The sequence below is a fragment of the Austrofundulus limnaeus genome, unplaced genomic scaffold (genome assembly GCF_001266775.1).
Source record: "Austrofundulus limnaeus strain Quisiro unplaced genomic scaffold, Austrofundulus_limnaeus-1.0 Scaffold31, whole genome shotgun sequence".
Lineage (NCBI taxonomy): Eukaryota > Metazoa > Chordata > Actinopteri > Cyprinodontiformes > Rivulidae > Austrofundulus > Austrofundulus limnaeus.
The window spans coordinates 2645687-2660407 of NW_013952433.1; the positions used below are offsets into that span (position 1 = coordinate 2645687).

General features: G+C 37.9%; 2 protein-coding genes and 1 long non-coding RNA gene across 3 annotated transcripts in view; 2 read left to right on the plus strand and 1 right to left on the minus strand.

Annotated features, from left to right (window-relative positions):
- The window catches only part of ptpn5 (protein tyrosine phosphatase non-receptor type 5), a 13671-nt gene extending 1350 nt beyond the window's left edge, over positions 1–12321 (plus strand). The window contains exons 2-13 of the mRNA XM_014005591.1: positions 2257–2533; positions 2728–2850; positions 2936–3031; positions 4054–4310; positions 4462–4654; positions 5740–5824; positions 5927–6006; positions 6135–6272; positions 6436–6546; positions 7366–7526; positions 7807–7920; positions 8801–12321. Of these exons, the coding sequence (XP_013861045.1) occupies positions 2264–2533; positions 2728–2850; positions 2936–3031; positions 4054–4310; positions 4462–4654; positions 5740–5824; positions 5927–6006; positions 6135–6272; positions 6436–6546; positions 7366–7526; positions 7807–7920; positions 8801–8894 (1722 nt within the window). The 5' untranslated portion in view covers positions 2257–2263 and the 3' untranslated portion in view covers positions 8895–12321. The remainder of the gene's footprint in view (positions 1–2256; positions 2534–2727; positions 2851–2935; positions 3032–4053; positions 4311–4461; positions 4655–5739; positions 5825–5926; positions 6007–6134; positions 6273–6435; positions 6547–7365; positions 7527–7806; positions 7921–8800) is intronic.
- LOC106515674 (uncharacterized) lies at positions 6220–13999 on the minus strand. Its single transcript, XR_001310028.1, has 3 exons — positions 13950–13999; positions 12670–12706; positions 6220–6254 (listed from the first exon to the last, which is right to left on the minus strand). It is a non-coding gene; the product is annotated as an uncharacterized LOC106515674 (long non-coding RNA).
- Positions 14000–14013: 14 nt separating this feature from the next.
- dusp8a (dual specificity phosphatase 8a) overlaps positions 14014–14721 on the plus strand; it is a 35446-nt gene continuing 34738 nt past the window's right edge. The window contains exon 1 of the mRNA XM_014005585.1: positions 14014–14189. The gene's annotated coding sequence lies outside the window, so the exon portion shown is untranslated. The remainder of the gene's footprint in view (positions 14190–14721) is intronic.

Sequence of the window (14721 nt, forward strand, 5' to 3'; positions counted from 1 at the left end):
AATAAATAACTAAAATTATACCAACAAGTATAAAAATGCAGGGTTTCTATATTATTTGCACTGCCTACTCTGTTCATGGTTGCCACACCTGTTAAGTGTGTGTGTGTGTGTGTGTGTGTGTGTGTGTGTGTGTGTGTGTGTGTGTGTGTGTGTTGTCAGTAGATGATAATGCTCAGGACGGATGAGAAGGATGAGAGCCACTCTGTTGCCAAGGTGACGGACCGGGCTGTAAACATGCTACCCCGACTCATCTCTCTACAATGGAGCATCTCTCTCTCTCCATCGCACACGCTCACGCAGACACACACACGCATACGTTCGCACAATAGAGTCCAATCTAAAGGAGACAAGAGGATCCAGAGATGAGAGCCACTCCAAACCGCTTAGCTGTCCGTGTGAATAGGCCGGTGGATTAAATGTAACCCTTTCTGTCATGTACACGCTCATTTAGAAACACACACAGTCTGACACAATCACACAGCCTAACAAACACAACTGACAGGAAGCTGAATTCAAAATAATACGAATATATTTAAAGGTTGACGATGCACACAGTTTGTTATGAGAAGACAACCTGAAATGAGCTTTCTCTTGAGAAATGAGACCCGGTGTCTCAATTAAAGTTTTATACTAAAAAAGAATGTTTAGTTTTTACATGAGCTCCTTGTGTTGGTTTGTATTCCTGGATCCAACTTATATCTGACTTGGAGTATATGTTATGAAGGACTCTCAGCTGAAAGTATGCAACATTTTAGTACAACATCTGTAAAACTGACTGAGTTATAACTATCTTTGTGTTGCTTTGGTAGTCATCTTGAATTGGCTCCAAAAGTTGACCAGCTGTCAATTTTTAGAAGCTTTACTAAAGTGTGTCCTCTAGTTCATGATAAACTTTGCTAACAGACACACGAACACATAAACATTGTCTACCTAACAGCCTGAGTTTGTTAAATTAGAGTTCAGTCCTGACTGGATCGACATGCTAACAACAAAGCGGATAGCTGCCATCTTTACATTGCTATGAATTCTTCAATGCATTGTTACTTATATAGACTTCTATGGTTAATTGCTAGTGCAAACTGCAACAATGAAAAGTAATGAGTCCAATGACATCAAGAAATCGGTCAGACATATAAAGTTTATCACACTACAGTGCTGTGGTCCATTCTGACCGAACCTTTCTGCCAAACAGATTCGTACAAAATGGCCCCTAATCACATGTTATTACAATGGTTTTAGAAAACCTGGTCACAGCCTGAATATGATGTCATAGTAAACAAGGAAGTAAGTCATAGAAACAAGCACCACATAGAGACTTGATGATTCTCTTAMTTTTTTAAGCAGGTGTGGCCCATAGCATAGGCGGTATTGGCCAATGCTAAGGGCACCGTCCATGTATGGGGCACCACAAATGTGGGACAAAAAATGATATCTTTTTATCATAGTATAGTTTATGTTGTCTGTAGAATACAGTATGAACAGGTGTTCCACATTGCTGATCAGCAAATGTTGGCCAGTATGAGGTTAACATCTGATAATCTGTTTCAAACTAATTCTATTATTAACTATTTTAATTTAGACTGGTTTCTAAAAAAACAWTATCAGAGACAAAACTCTTTCATTTGGTATGTGAATGTATATAGCAGTGAGACAAAAATTGCCACCTGAAATCTTGCCTAGGGACCAAATTGGCTAGGGGTGGCCCTGGTTTAATGTAAATACATACAATCGATCACAAAGTATAAAATACAACAGTGAATGTAAAATTCAGTTTACCGGTCAGAAAATATCTCACAGCAGCAAAAACTGGAATTGTAGCTAAATTAGCCATTTAATGTGAAACTGATGGTGGTTTGAAGGTTTATAAAATGATGTTGGTGATGTTTTAAAATGGCAGTAGACTTTAGACTTGGCCCCCTCAGATTCGCCATTACCTCTTTAGTCCAATCAGAGTTGAACAATATTTCTCCAAAATGTAACTGTTCAGACACTAATTGCTCATAACTTTTACATTTCTCCACTATCCCTTTAGTCAAAGCAGACATTATAGCAGGCAGTTTAGTATCATTTTTAGACGCTCTTGAAGCTTGTACATTCTTATTGCTGTTCTCCCTTGCAAATCTGATTTTTGGGAGATTGTCTGATGATTTGTAAAGAAAAGCAAATGCTATCGATGTTGCTTATTAATGAAAAACCAGAATCCTGCTAACAAAGAGCCAACTGATAATTTTAACATAAAAGAACCTCATTTAACAGGAGGATCATGACCCGTCGGCTGAGCAGCTCCACTCGTTCGCACACCGAAGACTCCATCTTCTTGAAACCCGATGAGGACCCTGTCTGGCTGGACGAACCCACAAAAATAGACAAAATAGGCGATGGAGCCCCTAAAAAGGACGAGCTCCTTGACTGTAAAGATGGACCAACGGGATTTCAACACCCACACGGAGAGGAGATGTTTATTGTCAGTGTGTACAATGTGGTGATTGAGATTCACTGCTGGGTTGCTCTCTTTGTCGTCTCCCAAGTCATGGTATGTAAACCAGTAATGGAAAAATAAGAGTTTGTTTTCTTATTCTTTAGGTTTGGTGACAAAATTCAAATTGAACATTTGCATGAATGCAACCTTAGCAAAGCAAAATATTCATTTTCTTGACTTTTTACTGCAAACATTTCATTTGTAATTGGTGAGTTGTGGCTGTCTGACCTTCTTGTTACCTTTCTCAGGGGTACTGGGTGTTTTTTGTGCTGGAAGGAAATGGACCATTCTCGTCCATCTACAAAGCCCTGCAGGTCATCGAATCCTACTTTAGCTTCATTTTACCATACCCACCTATTTTTGGAACGGATGTAAGTGTTGGTTCTGTATTTGACCTTTGGTGCAACAGATATGAATCATTATTTCATTAATTTGGAGCTTGTCTGTGTTGTTTAGACATCTTTGTTGATGAAAGAGGTGGAAAACACCAAACAGCACAACTGGGTCGTCCATGGCACATCCGGTGTTGGCGTGACCATTGGTATTATTATGGTAAAACATTAGCAAAATTTTAAAATTTTACAGACAAAATTGATTTTCTGTCTAGTATAACAAAAGTTTGACGTTCTAATTTTTTTGTGAGATTGTCCTGAATGTTGAATTATTGCAACATAGCTTCAGAGAACAAGACAAATAGTTTAAAAAAATAGCATTTTCTTAAAAATGGCACTGTGAATGACTGTTGAAAAAGCAGAAACTGAGTTGTTTGAGCAAAATAAGAAGAGCACAAACTAATATCTAAAAGTAGTAAAAGGCTAGCTTATGAAACTTTAGTTTATTTAGACATTAATGGGGACATATCATGAAAAATCCACTTTATTAAATGTTAAATGCATTTTGTTGTGCGTTTGGAATCTCTAGGAGTGCAGAAAATTTGAATTTAGTCTCTCCAGTTGCTGCATAGTTTCTGTTTGTGTCATATTGTTCAATGTATTAAGTTATCTCTGTTCTCTTTAATGTTTTTTTTTTAACTATTACATCACAGTATTTGTGACGGAACTTCTAAATAAGGTCTGGACTTACCAGCTTCATTCAGTCATTCGTCATTAAGTCTTCTTCATTCTCCTCTGGCTCTGGGTCAGACTCTGGCTCCAACATTAGGCTGGATGGACAAGATATCCTTTGTTGATATATTTTAATTCATTTGTAAATAAAGCTGTTTCTGCACTGCTATATAGTCGTAAACCCCTCTATGAAACTAGAATGAACTGGTGACAGATGGAGGAGGGGGCGGGGTGTGAAACGCCTTGTTTGGATTTAAAGAGACAGCCTCAAAATGAGTTGATCTGAGACACACCTCAAAAAAGGGGTGAAAGGGGGGCTTGTGGAGTTACAATAAGGAGAAATTCAGACCAAAGCATTGCAGTTCCACTCTATATAGACCCCAGCTGAATGTGAAAAAGGATTTATTTATGTCTCATATAAATATTTTCTAAGTTACTGGCCTAAATCAACCTTTGTGGATGGAAGTATTCACATTTAATGCTTCGCTTGTTTTGTTGGTTTCAACTCAGATCATCCACATGCTCTGTAAGTGGCGTTACGGCACTGGATTGTGGTCATCAGAACCAGTGTCGAGAAACGTTGGCGACCGGCGTCAGTCTGTGAGCCGTCAGCCCTCCTTCACCCTATCAGAGTGGACAGACGCCCAGGAGGACCTGCTGGACCTTGACCCTGTGCCTCAGACCCCTGTGTTTGAAATGGGTACAGACACCAGAATGGAAGCAGACGCTTCCACCCTCACCGTCACACCCGTGGGGCTTCAGGAGAGGTTAGAGATCTGCATTCTGCACAGAAATAGCAAGTATTTTTTTGTGGCGAAAAAAAAAACGTGGCCCTTTTTAATGCTAAAAGCTATATGCCTTTTAATTTTATGTAACCTCTGGTCTTTTCAAACTAACCTTGACCTCATCATCACACAGGAGAGGCTCCAATGTTTCTCTGACGCTGGACATGTGCACACCAGGCTGCACGGAGCCCTACGGCTACGGAGCCCAGCTCTCTCCAAGAGACCAGTCGGCCCAGGAGTACCTCCGACAGGGAACGCACGTCCTGACCCCTGCCATGCTGCACACGAGGGCCATGGATGACCAGAGCCTGCAGGCCGAGTTTTATGTGAGTGCAGCAGCAGCTCGGCCGCCTACACCGTAGATTAACTCAGACTCACCGGAAGAGACATACACTGACACACAGACGCAGGCACTAATGTATACACACACACAAGCACACACACACACACACAGCAGAGCTCAGAACACACCCGTAAGCTTTCCCACTGTCTGTCAGTGGGCGAAGGACGGAAGGGCTACGAGTATTTTTGCATATTAAAACCCACAGAGGATTGCAGTGTCTGCCAGGCAGAGATATCCACACAGTTCAGACAAACAATATCAGAAGCCTTTAAGTTAGAAACAATTAGACAGAAACAGTTTGGCATGAAGGGCACTGTATGATTTCATATTTCTTGTCTTAGAATGAACCACTAATAATAGTCACATATATCTATTAGGGCTGCAACAATACATGTACCCGTATCGAACAGTGCTTTAGGTTCAATACACACTTGTATTGAACAATACAGATTTTTAAAATTTACTTTATCAACTTGTTTTCTGAAGATGCTCTGTGTTGAAGGATCAGTGGATCTGTGTTCGACTACTCCACCTAGGCTGCATTTTTGAACGCAGATCCACTGAGAAACTTGCTGTTTCAGCAATTTTTAATTTAAAAACTGTACTTTTGAGGTTAAAAAATGTTCATAATTAATTTAAATAAATTACAAGTTAAAAGGGAGCATGGACATTTCTCTTTTTTGTATCGAAAAAAATCGAACCGTGAGACTAAAGTATCGAACCGAATCGTGAATTTTCTGTTTCGTTGCACCCCTAATATCCATGTCTGGTTTACTTTTTTGAGTAAATCCAATTAAAGTTGTCTGTCACCACTAATCAATATTTATGTAGTATAAAAGTGAGTAAACCTAAGCTGAGTTTACAAAGTTTGACCCCAACAGTTACAACTAGTCATTTCTCAACACACTGTAAGCTGATCTGAGTCTAGCTCTATCATGAAAGGTGATGTGCATTTTTTCCAGGAAGTTCAGGCCTTGTTTTTTTTTTTGTTTTGTTTTGTTTTGTTTTTGTTTTTAGTGTTTATATTATATATGTTCTGACTCTAATAGTTTTTTTTTTCTTTGCCAGGAAACTCCCATGAATTTTGTGGATCCCAAGGAGTACAATTATCCAGGCCTTGTGAGAAAGAACCGCTATAAAACCATTTTACCGAGTAAATACAGCTTCAATCTGACAGATTATTACGGCATATGTGCTCATTTTAATTAGTTATTCTGTGAATTATAGAACACTGTTCAATGTTTGTGTCTTACAGACACGCACAGCAGAGTCGTCTTGAAGTCGCAGGATGAAGATGATTTTCTTTCTACCTACATCAATGCTAATTATCTCAAAGTAAGTAAAAAACATCTGTATTGATGGACAGGCAGTAGTTTCAGTAGTTCTGAGCTGAATATCTTCTTTTATCAAACCCAAGCATGTGTGTGTTTTTTATTTTTATTTTTTTGCTTGTTTGCATGCAGGGTTATAGGGATGAAGAACAGGCGTACATCGCCACACAGGGCCCCACTGTGAACACAGTGGGGGACTTCTGGAGGATGGTGTGGCAGGAGAAATGCCCCATTATAGTGATGATCACCAATCTGGAGGAGAAGAATGAGGTCATTGTGAAAACATGATTGATAATGATGATAATACCTAGAGACAAGGATAAACAGGAAAAGAATAGTGTCATTGAATCAGTATTCACGCATTTATGTTATCTGCTGTTTTTCCATCTAATCAAAATAGGTAAAAATATCTCTTGTGTGCCCCTTTGAGCAGAAATGTGCAGAGTACTGGCCTGAGGACACTGTGACCCATGAGGGAATAGAGATTAGTGTCGTGTCGGTGACCCAAGAGGATGACTACAGTCTGAGGGTGTTCACGCTGAAGGTAACTGTCAGCATTTCACAATAAAAGCTTAATGAGGACACGCCATTCAAAATCCACTTTTTTAGCCGTTAAATGCATTTTGTTGTGTACTTGGAAGTGAAAACAGGGGTTTGTGGTGTTACAATAAGCAGTAATTCACACGAAAACATAGCAGTTCCACTTTAAATCAACCCCAACTGAATGATAAAAAAGAAAAAAGATGATGGATCTTCTTTAAATCTATCATTACCTGTTCATTTTGTTAAAGGCCTAACATGTTCATATTAGAACTCCTCATTTTACAAAAACAAAAGCACTAATGGTTCAAACATGATTGGATTCCAGGTTCCTTTAGTCAAAACCAAAGGTGCATTCAGACCCACAACATAAATATCTGTTCAGTGGAAACAAACACAATGCATTTTTTTCACGTTTTAGTGCTGTTTATGTATTTTGAATCATTAATATATAATTTGGGGTCATGGTGGAATCAGCACTTATCAAATACAAACATGATTCTGCTAATGCAGCCTGCATTAGATTAATAAGCAGAGTGATCATTGCATAAATGTGAGTTAAAAGTGTTTTGTTTGTTTATCTCTGCCTCTGTTGTGTATCTGTAGCAATAATCATTTGTGGCTGACATGTGGATGATGGAAACTGACAGACTGTACTCAGTATTGTCAGGGGAGTGGGGGAGGGTTATAAAGCTTTTATCTAGTGGGTGGTAGCTTTTGCCTCAGCAACTCAGACCAAAATAACAACATTTACATGCAAATGGTTAAAAATGTTTGCTTCAGCTTTAAAACACACACCGTTCTGCGTGTGTTTGTGTATCAGTGCGAGGAAGAGGAGCGCACTCTAAGACATTATTGGTACATCTCCTGGCCCGATCAGAAGACGCCAGACAAAGCTCCGCCCCTGCTGGAGCTGGTACAGGAAGTGGARCGAGCCAGAGAGGAAGCTCCGCCCTCCAGTGGCCCGACAATAGTCCATTGCAGGTACYGAACTTTAAAAGGCTGGTTTGTAATGAAAGAAACTGTATTTTCAGTAAAAAGGCGGCACGGATGTTGAGGGCTGAATGATCTGAAAAATCTTACAACATAAAGTATTTAATAACAAAGATGTCAGCATCTTTCTGCTTATGTTAGGAACCATAATTTAGCTTTTTGTCTTTATACTGTTTGTTTTTTACTAATAATCAAAGTGAAACAGGTTCTAATCGTTAAAGTACTTGAGTTTGGTTCTTGTTCTCCCATCTTTTTTTTTTTTTTTTTTTAGTGCTGGAATTGGTCGAACTGGCTGTTTCATTGCCACCTCCATCCTGTGTAAGCAGCTGAGGTCTGAAGGTGTAGTGGACATCCTCAGAACCACCTGTCAGCTCCGCCTGGACAGGTGAGCTACATTTATCCTTTATTATTGCTCACACGGCTCTGTATATATCTGGATTTAAAATCTATGGTAAAAAAGTTTGATTTTGTTTTAAAGTGCCTGTGACATCAAATTTTTGTAATAAAAATCAAGGCATTTTTAGAAAGATAACATTGATAATATATTGCAAAACAAATTTCACATTGCTGAGATGAATATTTATTGAGTTATTTGCATGTGAAGTAACAGGAAGTGATGTCAAAGGGGAATGTCTGCATGTGAACAGTGTTGCTGTAATGGCTAACAACACAGACTGTAGAGAATAATCTGATGTTTCTTTAATTTTTTTTGAGTCACTATCAGAGAGTTGAAAAAGAATCAGAGTAGTGACAATAAACAAAGATCAAGGAGTTTTCTTTCCTGAGAGTTCCCCTTTGACATCACTTCCTGTTTCACTTTGGCTGAGTCAAGTAATGAAAATGTGCCAGTTATGAGAAAAAATGGGTAAAATCATGTGAATTATGCAAAGTTTTTTAAATGTAAAGATGTTTTCTTTTACTTTTTGTATTTGTAGAACATGCATATCACAGGCACTTTAAATCACAAGAGCACCACACACAGAGGCATGGGTGAAAACGTTATCATTTTTTCCATTGTCTTTAGGCAGTAAACAATGAAACATGACAGCTCATGCAAAAAGTAATATTCTGTTTTGTTGCTATTATAACTTCTTGCCACTAGAAGGTGCTGTTGTGAAAGYGTGTTGTAAAGGTTGTGAGTCTAATTGTCTCCTTTGTTACAACCTCCCCAATGTCAAGGCTACACAGAAAAACTGTTATATTATCAWAAAATAAAACACTGAATACATGCCAAAATCTGTATATTCTTTTATGTGTTTTTTTAGAGGTGGGATGATCCAGACCTGTGAGCAGTACCAGTTTGTGCATCATGTCCTCAGCCTGTATGAGAAGCAGCTGTCTCACACTGCTGAGGAGTAGAGGGAAGGCTAACAGCCGCWCCCAGACCGAGACACACCACTGTACACCATACCGCCCGTGGTGGTATGCTCCATCATCWCACAACGTCACCCTTTAACAACGTCAAACCATGTCAATCTCTTCATCAGACGGGACTGAGCAGTTCATACATCTGTGCTTATCCTTTGTCTTGGAACATAGGAAACAAGGAGGATTACAACACCAATTTAAAAAAAAGGTGGAACTTTGTGTAAAGTGTAAAAAAAAGCAATGATATGCAATTCTCTTAAGCCTTTGCTTTATTCACAGTTGAACATAATTAACATGCTGTTTTAAACTTTTTAAATTATACCATTAAAAGAAAATTTTTAATTTCATGGCAGCAACAAATCTTTAAAAAATGTGGACAKGTGCTACATAAGACATCTTGGGYTCAGGAACACTTTCATATATTGTAYGTAAACACAATTCACCAACTTATCCGAATCMCARGGTTAAAGCTCTATCACACAAAGGAACACTATCCAGAAACAAATCACGTTTTGAAATTCTCTTTGAAAACTACAACCGTCACGTCCTATTTACTAAAGATAAAAGGGACCATCCAGCCTGTTCTCAAAAGCCTGCCTCTCTGATGATATGGGGGTGCATTAGTGCTGTTRTCAAATCCAACACTACTTTTGTTCTGTAAAAAAATGGTAAAGCATCTTAGTTTAAACATTTGACATGTTTAATACTGTAAGGTTCATTGTGAATAAGGCGTAGGTTTATGAGAGTTTCAGTCATTGCATTCTGTCTTGATTTACAGTTTACACAACATCCAAAGGCTTCACCCCTCATCCTCAAGGAAAACAAAACAAAGAATTAATTTAACAAAAGCAACATGCTAACTATCATCAGTTCCCTCCGAACCAATCCAAGCCTCCTGTTCCGGATGATGTTTCATTTGCACCGCTAAGGTTTTCTATCACGCTGAAATTCATAACTCTCAGTTGTCAAGGCCTTTCTTCCCTCTTGGTCTGAAATAGCTCCCTTACGTAATGACTGTACAGCTATCAAAAGGTTAAACCGGAACTGGAGCACTGTCAGATGGCCTGCAGTGAAATTTGCTTTAGGAAAAATCTAAGTTCAGTTTAGGAAAGTTAGTGCTGATATTAAAGGGCCCTTTACAATATAAGTGCCAGAATATAGTTTCAATCTACAGAGATAATAAYGCCAGCCTAATATRTAACAATATAATGATGTAAAAATTAACTAACATTTAGCTTTTCAGACTGATTCTATTTTAATGTAAAAATTATAAATATATATATAAATATATATTACAGAAGGCCTGAGTCACTTCATCTTCAGGTTGCATGGTGCTAAGTGTTCATTAAAGGCATGTGCAATGCTATGGAGCATAGGAATGTAACAGTTAGGTTTAATTATCTGATTAGGATTTCCGTGCGAACTACAGTATTACGTTTTTGTTTTTTGGATGTTTTTGTTTTGTTTTTGTTCGTTTTTCAACGCTGCCTGTGCATTTTCCACGGCCCACGATGTTCACAGGAAACAACTTCTGCATTAAGGCCACACAGATGTTCACCCAGGGGCATCACAGAGACGACAACGCTGGAGTGGGAAAAGACAGAAAAGGGGTTTTTAATTTCGTACGTCTTCAGTAACAGAAGAAGAACTAGCGTTCGTTAAACAAATGCATATCACCAAAGTTTTACGCTAAATCCATCTCATGCTGAGAACGGACGGAATCGTTTGGTCAAACTTTGTAAGTCAAATTACGCACGATGTGTTAGCACTCAGAGAACATGTTTAAGATGACTCTCAGCTACAACCACACCAAACTTAGCTCGATCTGCAAAACCGACTGATTTATAGTTGTTTTTGTTTTTGGTAATGTTGATTAGCTGCAGCGGACATCTTGAATTGGTTTTATACCTGCGTTATAGACGAACGTTTGATGATCACTTTCTGAGTTTCTTTTAAATCTGTATAGTAGTTCATGACATATTTTGCTAACAAACAGACAACTTAAATCATGTGTTTGAGAAAAGGCTCAACTACTAGCACACAAACTCTTAGCTGAATATTTGTACATTTGGCTGCGTTATCGCACTCATATGTTGCCTAAGATTGTTAAGTTGCCATCTCGACAGGGCTTAGATTTTTTATTCAAATCTGTCTACTGGTTCAAATTTTGCCAACACTACAAACACACTGCTTCTCGCTTTTGGTGGCAGTAACAAATGAGAAAAGGAGTATTTATGTCCCTCCTGTCTGAGGTTTCCTGTTCTCTGTGACGCCTCTGCTGTCAGCAGTAACTTCAACGTGTTTGTGAAATGAAAAAAAAAAAAAAAAAGCCCATGATGGTTGTATAGACAGGCCAGACCTAATCTGTATGAAGCACAAATGACCAACTAAGGTTGTCTCTCTGATGTAAATCTTCTTTCTTTTTCCGTATTGTGTTTTTTGATTGTGTTGAGTTTAATGGATTGCATGTGCCGTATGGGACTCCGTAGGTCCACAATCAAAGCGACGTGATTGATTGTCCTGCTTTTCGTTGTGTAAAAGGGTTTAAAGCCTGTTATTATATTGCTTGCTTTCGGCCAATGCTTTTGATACAGTTTGCTTTTGTGAAACCAACCAGAGATATTTTTAGAACATTTTGATACAATCCTTTCGAGTAGATGCCTTGTGTATATTTCTGTTTACAACATGATGGAATGTAGCTCATACTGTGGATCAAAACCATTGGTTTATATTGCAAGACTTAACAGAACAAAATGTGACAACTACCTAAGTTACCTTACAGTATTGTAACTAAATAGATTATGTTCAGTCTTCAGTATTGATACTTTTAGGCCTTTAGGCTTTGCTTTATTATGCTTTGCTTTATGTGTATGTTTTTACCGTTTTCTTGGAGAATTTTACCTCAGACTGAGTTTTTTTTTACACAGTTCCTATATCCAACTGTGACTCTAGGCCACTCTCAGTCAACCACACAGTTGAGAAATAATTGCTATGTGTGAAGGCAGCTAAAACAGTGGAGATAGTTTTTTATGTAATAAACAAACAAGCCACTTTTCTGGCCATGAACATTATCAGAGGATGGAATTAACTAATTGTGTGGACCAATTAGTATTTTTTTAATCAGCCTTATGAGGAAAGTAAAACTGCCAAAATTATAAAGAAATACGGGAGTGAGACTGACAAGAAAAGCTACAATCGATCATAAGAGCTCTGATGTAATCCTCTGATAATGTCCAGTGTGTTTAACTCAACAGCTTTTATTTTGGGTGCTTGTTATCAGTGCTTCACTGGTCCTCCTGTGGACAACAAAACATCCAGTCAAACATCCAACAACCAGCAATCAGTATTCCTCTCCTCTGCTAAGGTATCGCTTTAAGTTGTGAGTTTTTGCATCCAAATAAAGGTAGAGTTTCATGAATTTGTGCTGCTTTCTTTTTTTACATTTATTCAATTGTGCATTTATTTTGGCTTTCTGTTCAGTTGGATTTGTGTCCAGAAATGAACCATTTGGTGCAGTTCGTCATATTTACCACTAGGTGTCAGTGTTTGCGCACATTGTCAGTTACTGGAAGGACTTCTTTCTGAAGAGCAGGACTGCAGAACAAAGGCCTTCAATGCAACAAAAGAACTGAAAAATTTGAATTCAAACACCCGACACACACTTACACAAATATTTTATTCCGACATGCATGTAAACGCAATCTCAGAGATAAATTGATGTTTATTTCTCTTTTAATTTTTGCCTTATTACTTAAATCGTTCTTACCTTTCTCTCTCTTTCCTCCTTAAAGTCCCTGTATGTTCTGAAAACATTGAAAAACCCAAATATTTTTTTGTAGTAAATTTAAAATCAACTTTGAAACAGTTGTTTTATTTAGGTTTTTACTGCTTTGCAGATATGTGTTTGTAAGTTCTGGTTACCAAATCAAGATCTTATTAGTTTCAGTGTTGCATCCAAATAAACACATTATATTTGAAATTAGTTCATATAAACAAGCTCAAATTAAAATGACAACTAAAAATAGAATTAAGTTAATTATCTCATGCACAAGAGCTGTAGAGAAAGGAAAACTAAAATTTCAACAGCTACTGATTAATAAAATATTATTTAAATTTAAAACATGATTTTCAATTTAGAACTAAAATCCACTGTGTTTACTGTCATCCTGCATTTGTCACCACACATTTTTCAAAAGTTTTTTTAATAAGATTACCAGCTTTTACATTCATTTCAGAGAAAATCATATAACTAACAAAGAAATAATGTGATTTTAATGATTATTGACACATTTTGAACTTTTCAGATGAGCTATAGAAAAGATTCAAAATTTGTGAAAAATCAAAAGTTAGAAATTAAGTTTATATTGTGGATTGAGCTTGTGAAAATTACAAGGTAATTAGTTTTTTTCACTAGTTACTGATCTAATGTGAAATGCATCACTTTTACAGCACAAACACTTCAAATTTGGTCGACCTCTGTTGCTTTTATGTGTTATAGCAATAAAATTGACGTCAACATGTTTCGGGATGTTTTTTCTATGGTAAATAAGAAACCAACTACTGTATATCTTGAATATCAGGTTATTTAATTTTAAAAAAACATGCATTATGCTTTTTTAATTTAAATGTCGTGCTTGAGTCATGTGAAGACATACAACAAAAGTCAGATAATAAACTCTATTTTAGCATTTAAATGTGACCCAAAAATTAAAAAAAATAAATCTATTATCATCATTGGGAGCAGTTTATTTGCATACATATTATCTCGGCTTCTTCCTGACTGCTGCAGTTAATTTCATGAGCGCGTCTCCTTTAAAAGAGAAAAAGCCGAACTGTCCTTTTAATCCTTGAAGCTAAAGGCTGACGTCAGCCTAACCCTGAGCCAGCAGCGCTGATTGGCTGGGAATGACGTAGACAATTTTTTTCCCACTTCTCTCCCTCCTGAACCATGACCTCATCGTTTTGCTTAATGAAAGTGCTAAAGTGCACCTCTTCCTCATCAACACGCACCCACACACACACACATTACCCGTTTTTAGCATTTACCTGGTCTAGCTAACCTGCTTTATCCTCCCCACGCGCCGACAACGTCTCCCGGTCAGTTAAGGGCCGAGGGAGACGCTTGTAGCCGCGGTCAGCGCGCTTTCATGCCTCGTTTGTTCTTGGCGCTGTCAGCCTCTGTCAGCTGTGGTGCTTCCACCACCACAACACCACCGACAGGTAAACAGCGCGTGGAAGCACATGGAGGCCAGGTGAATGACACGCGACAGCCGCGTGGAGCCCCAGGTGAGTGTGTGTTCAGTGCCCAGTTAGTTTGGTGTTTGTATGAAGTGCGTTATTAACATTTATAAGATTAGCGAGCTCTGCTGGCTGAGCGATGTATGGCAGGCCGTTGTGACATAAACCACACGGTTCGTTCAAGCCTAATGATCATTAAGATATCCACAATAACATGCTTGCTAATGTAATCATATCTTAAAGTTAGGCCTAAAATAATTATATGTCAAGGTCTGCAAAACAGATTGTGTAAGGGGAAAATGAGTTTCCTAAAAATCCTGAAAACATTAGGTGTTTTATGTGGTAACAAATTGATTCAAAACTTAAGTAATGCCCTGAATTTTCATAAACAACGTTATTCATCTCAAGTTTTGAAAGTTTTTGTACAAATATTTAGAAGCTTTTAGCAAATGCTCTTTGATGAATTGTCCGGGCTGTTTTTTTAAATTATTTATTTATTTATTTTTTGTAAATGGACAGTGGTGGACAAAGTACTCAACTCTAGTACTTGAGTAAAAGTATTGATACTCATGGTCAAATC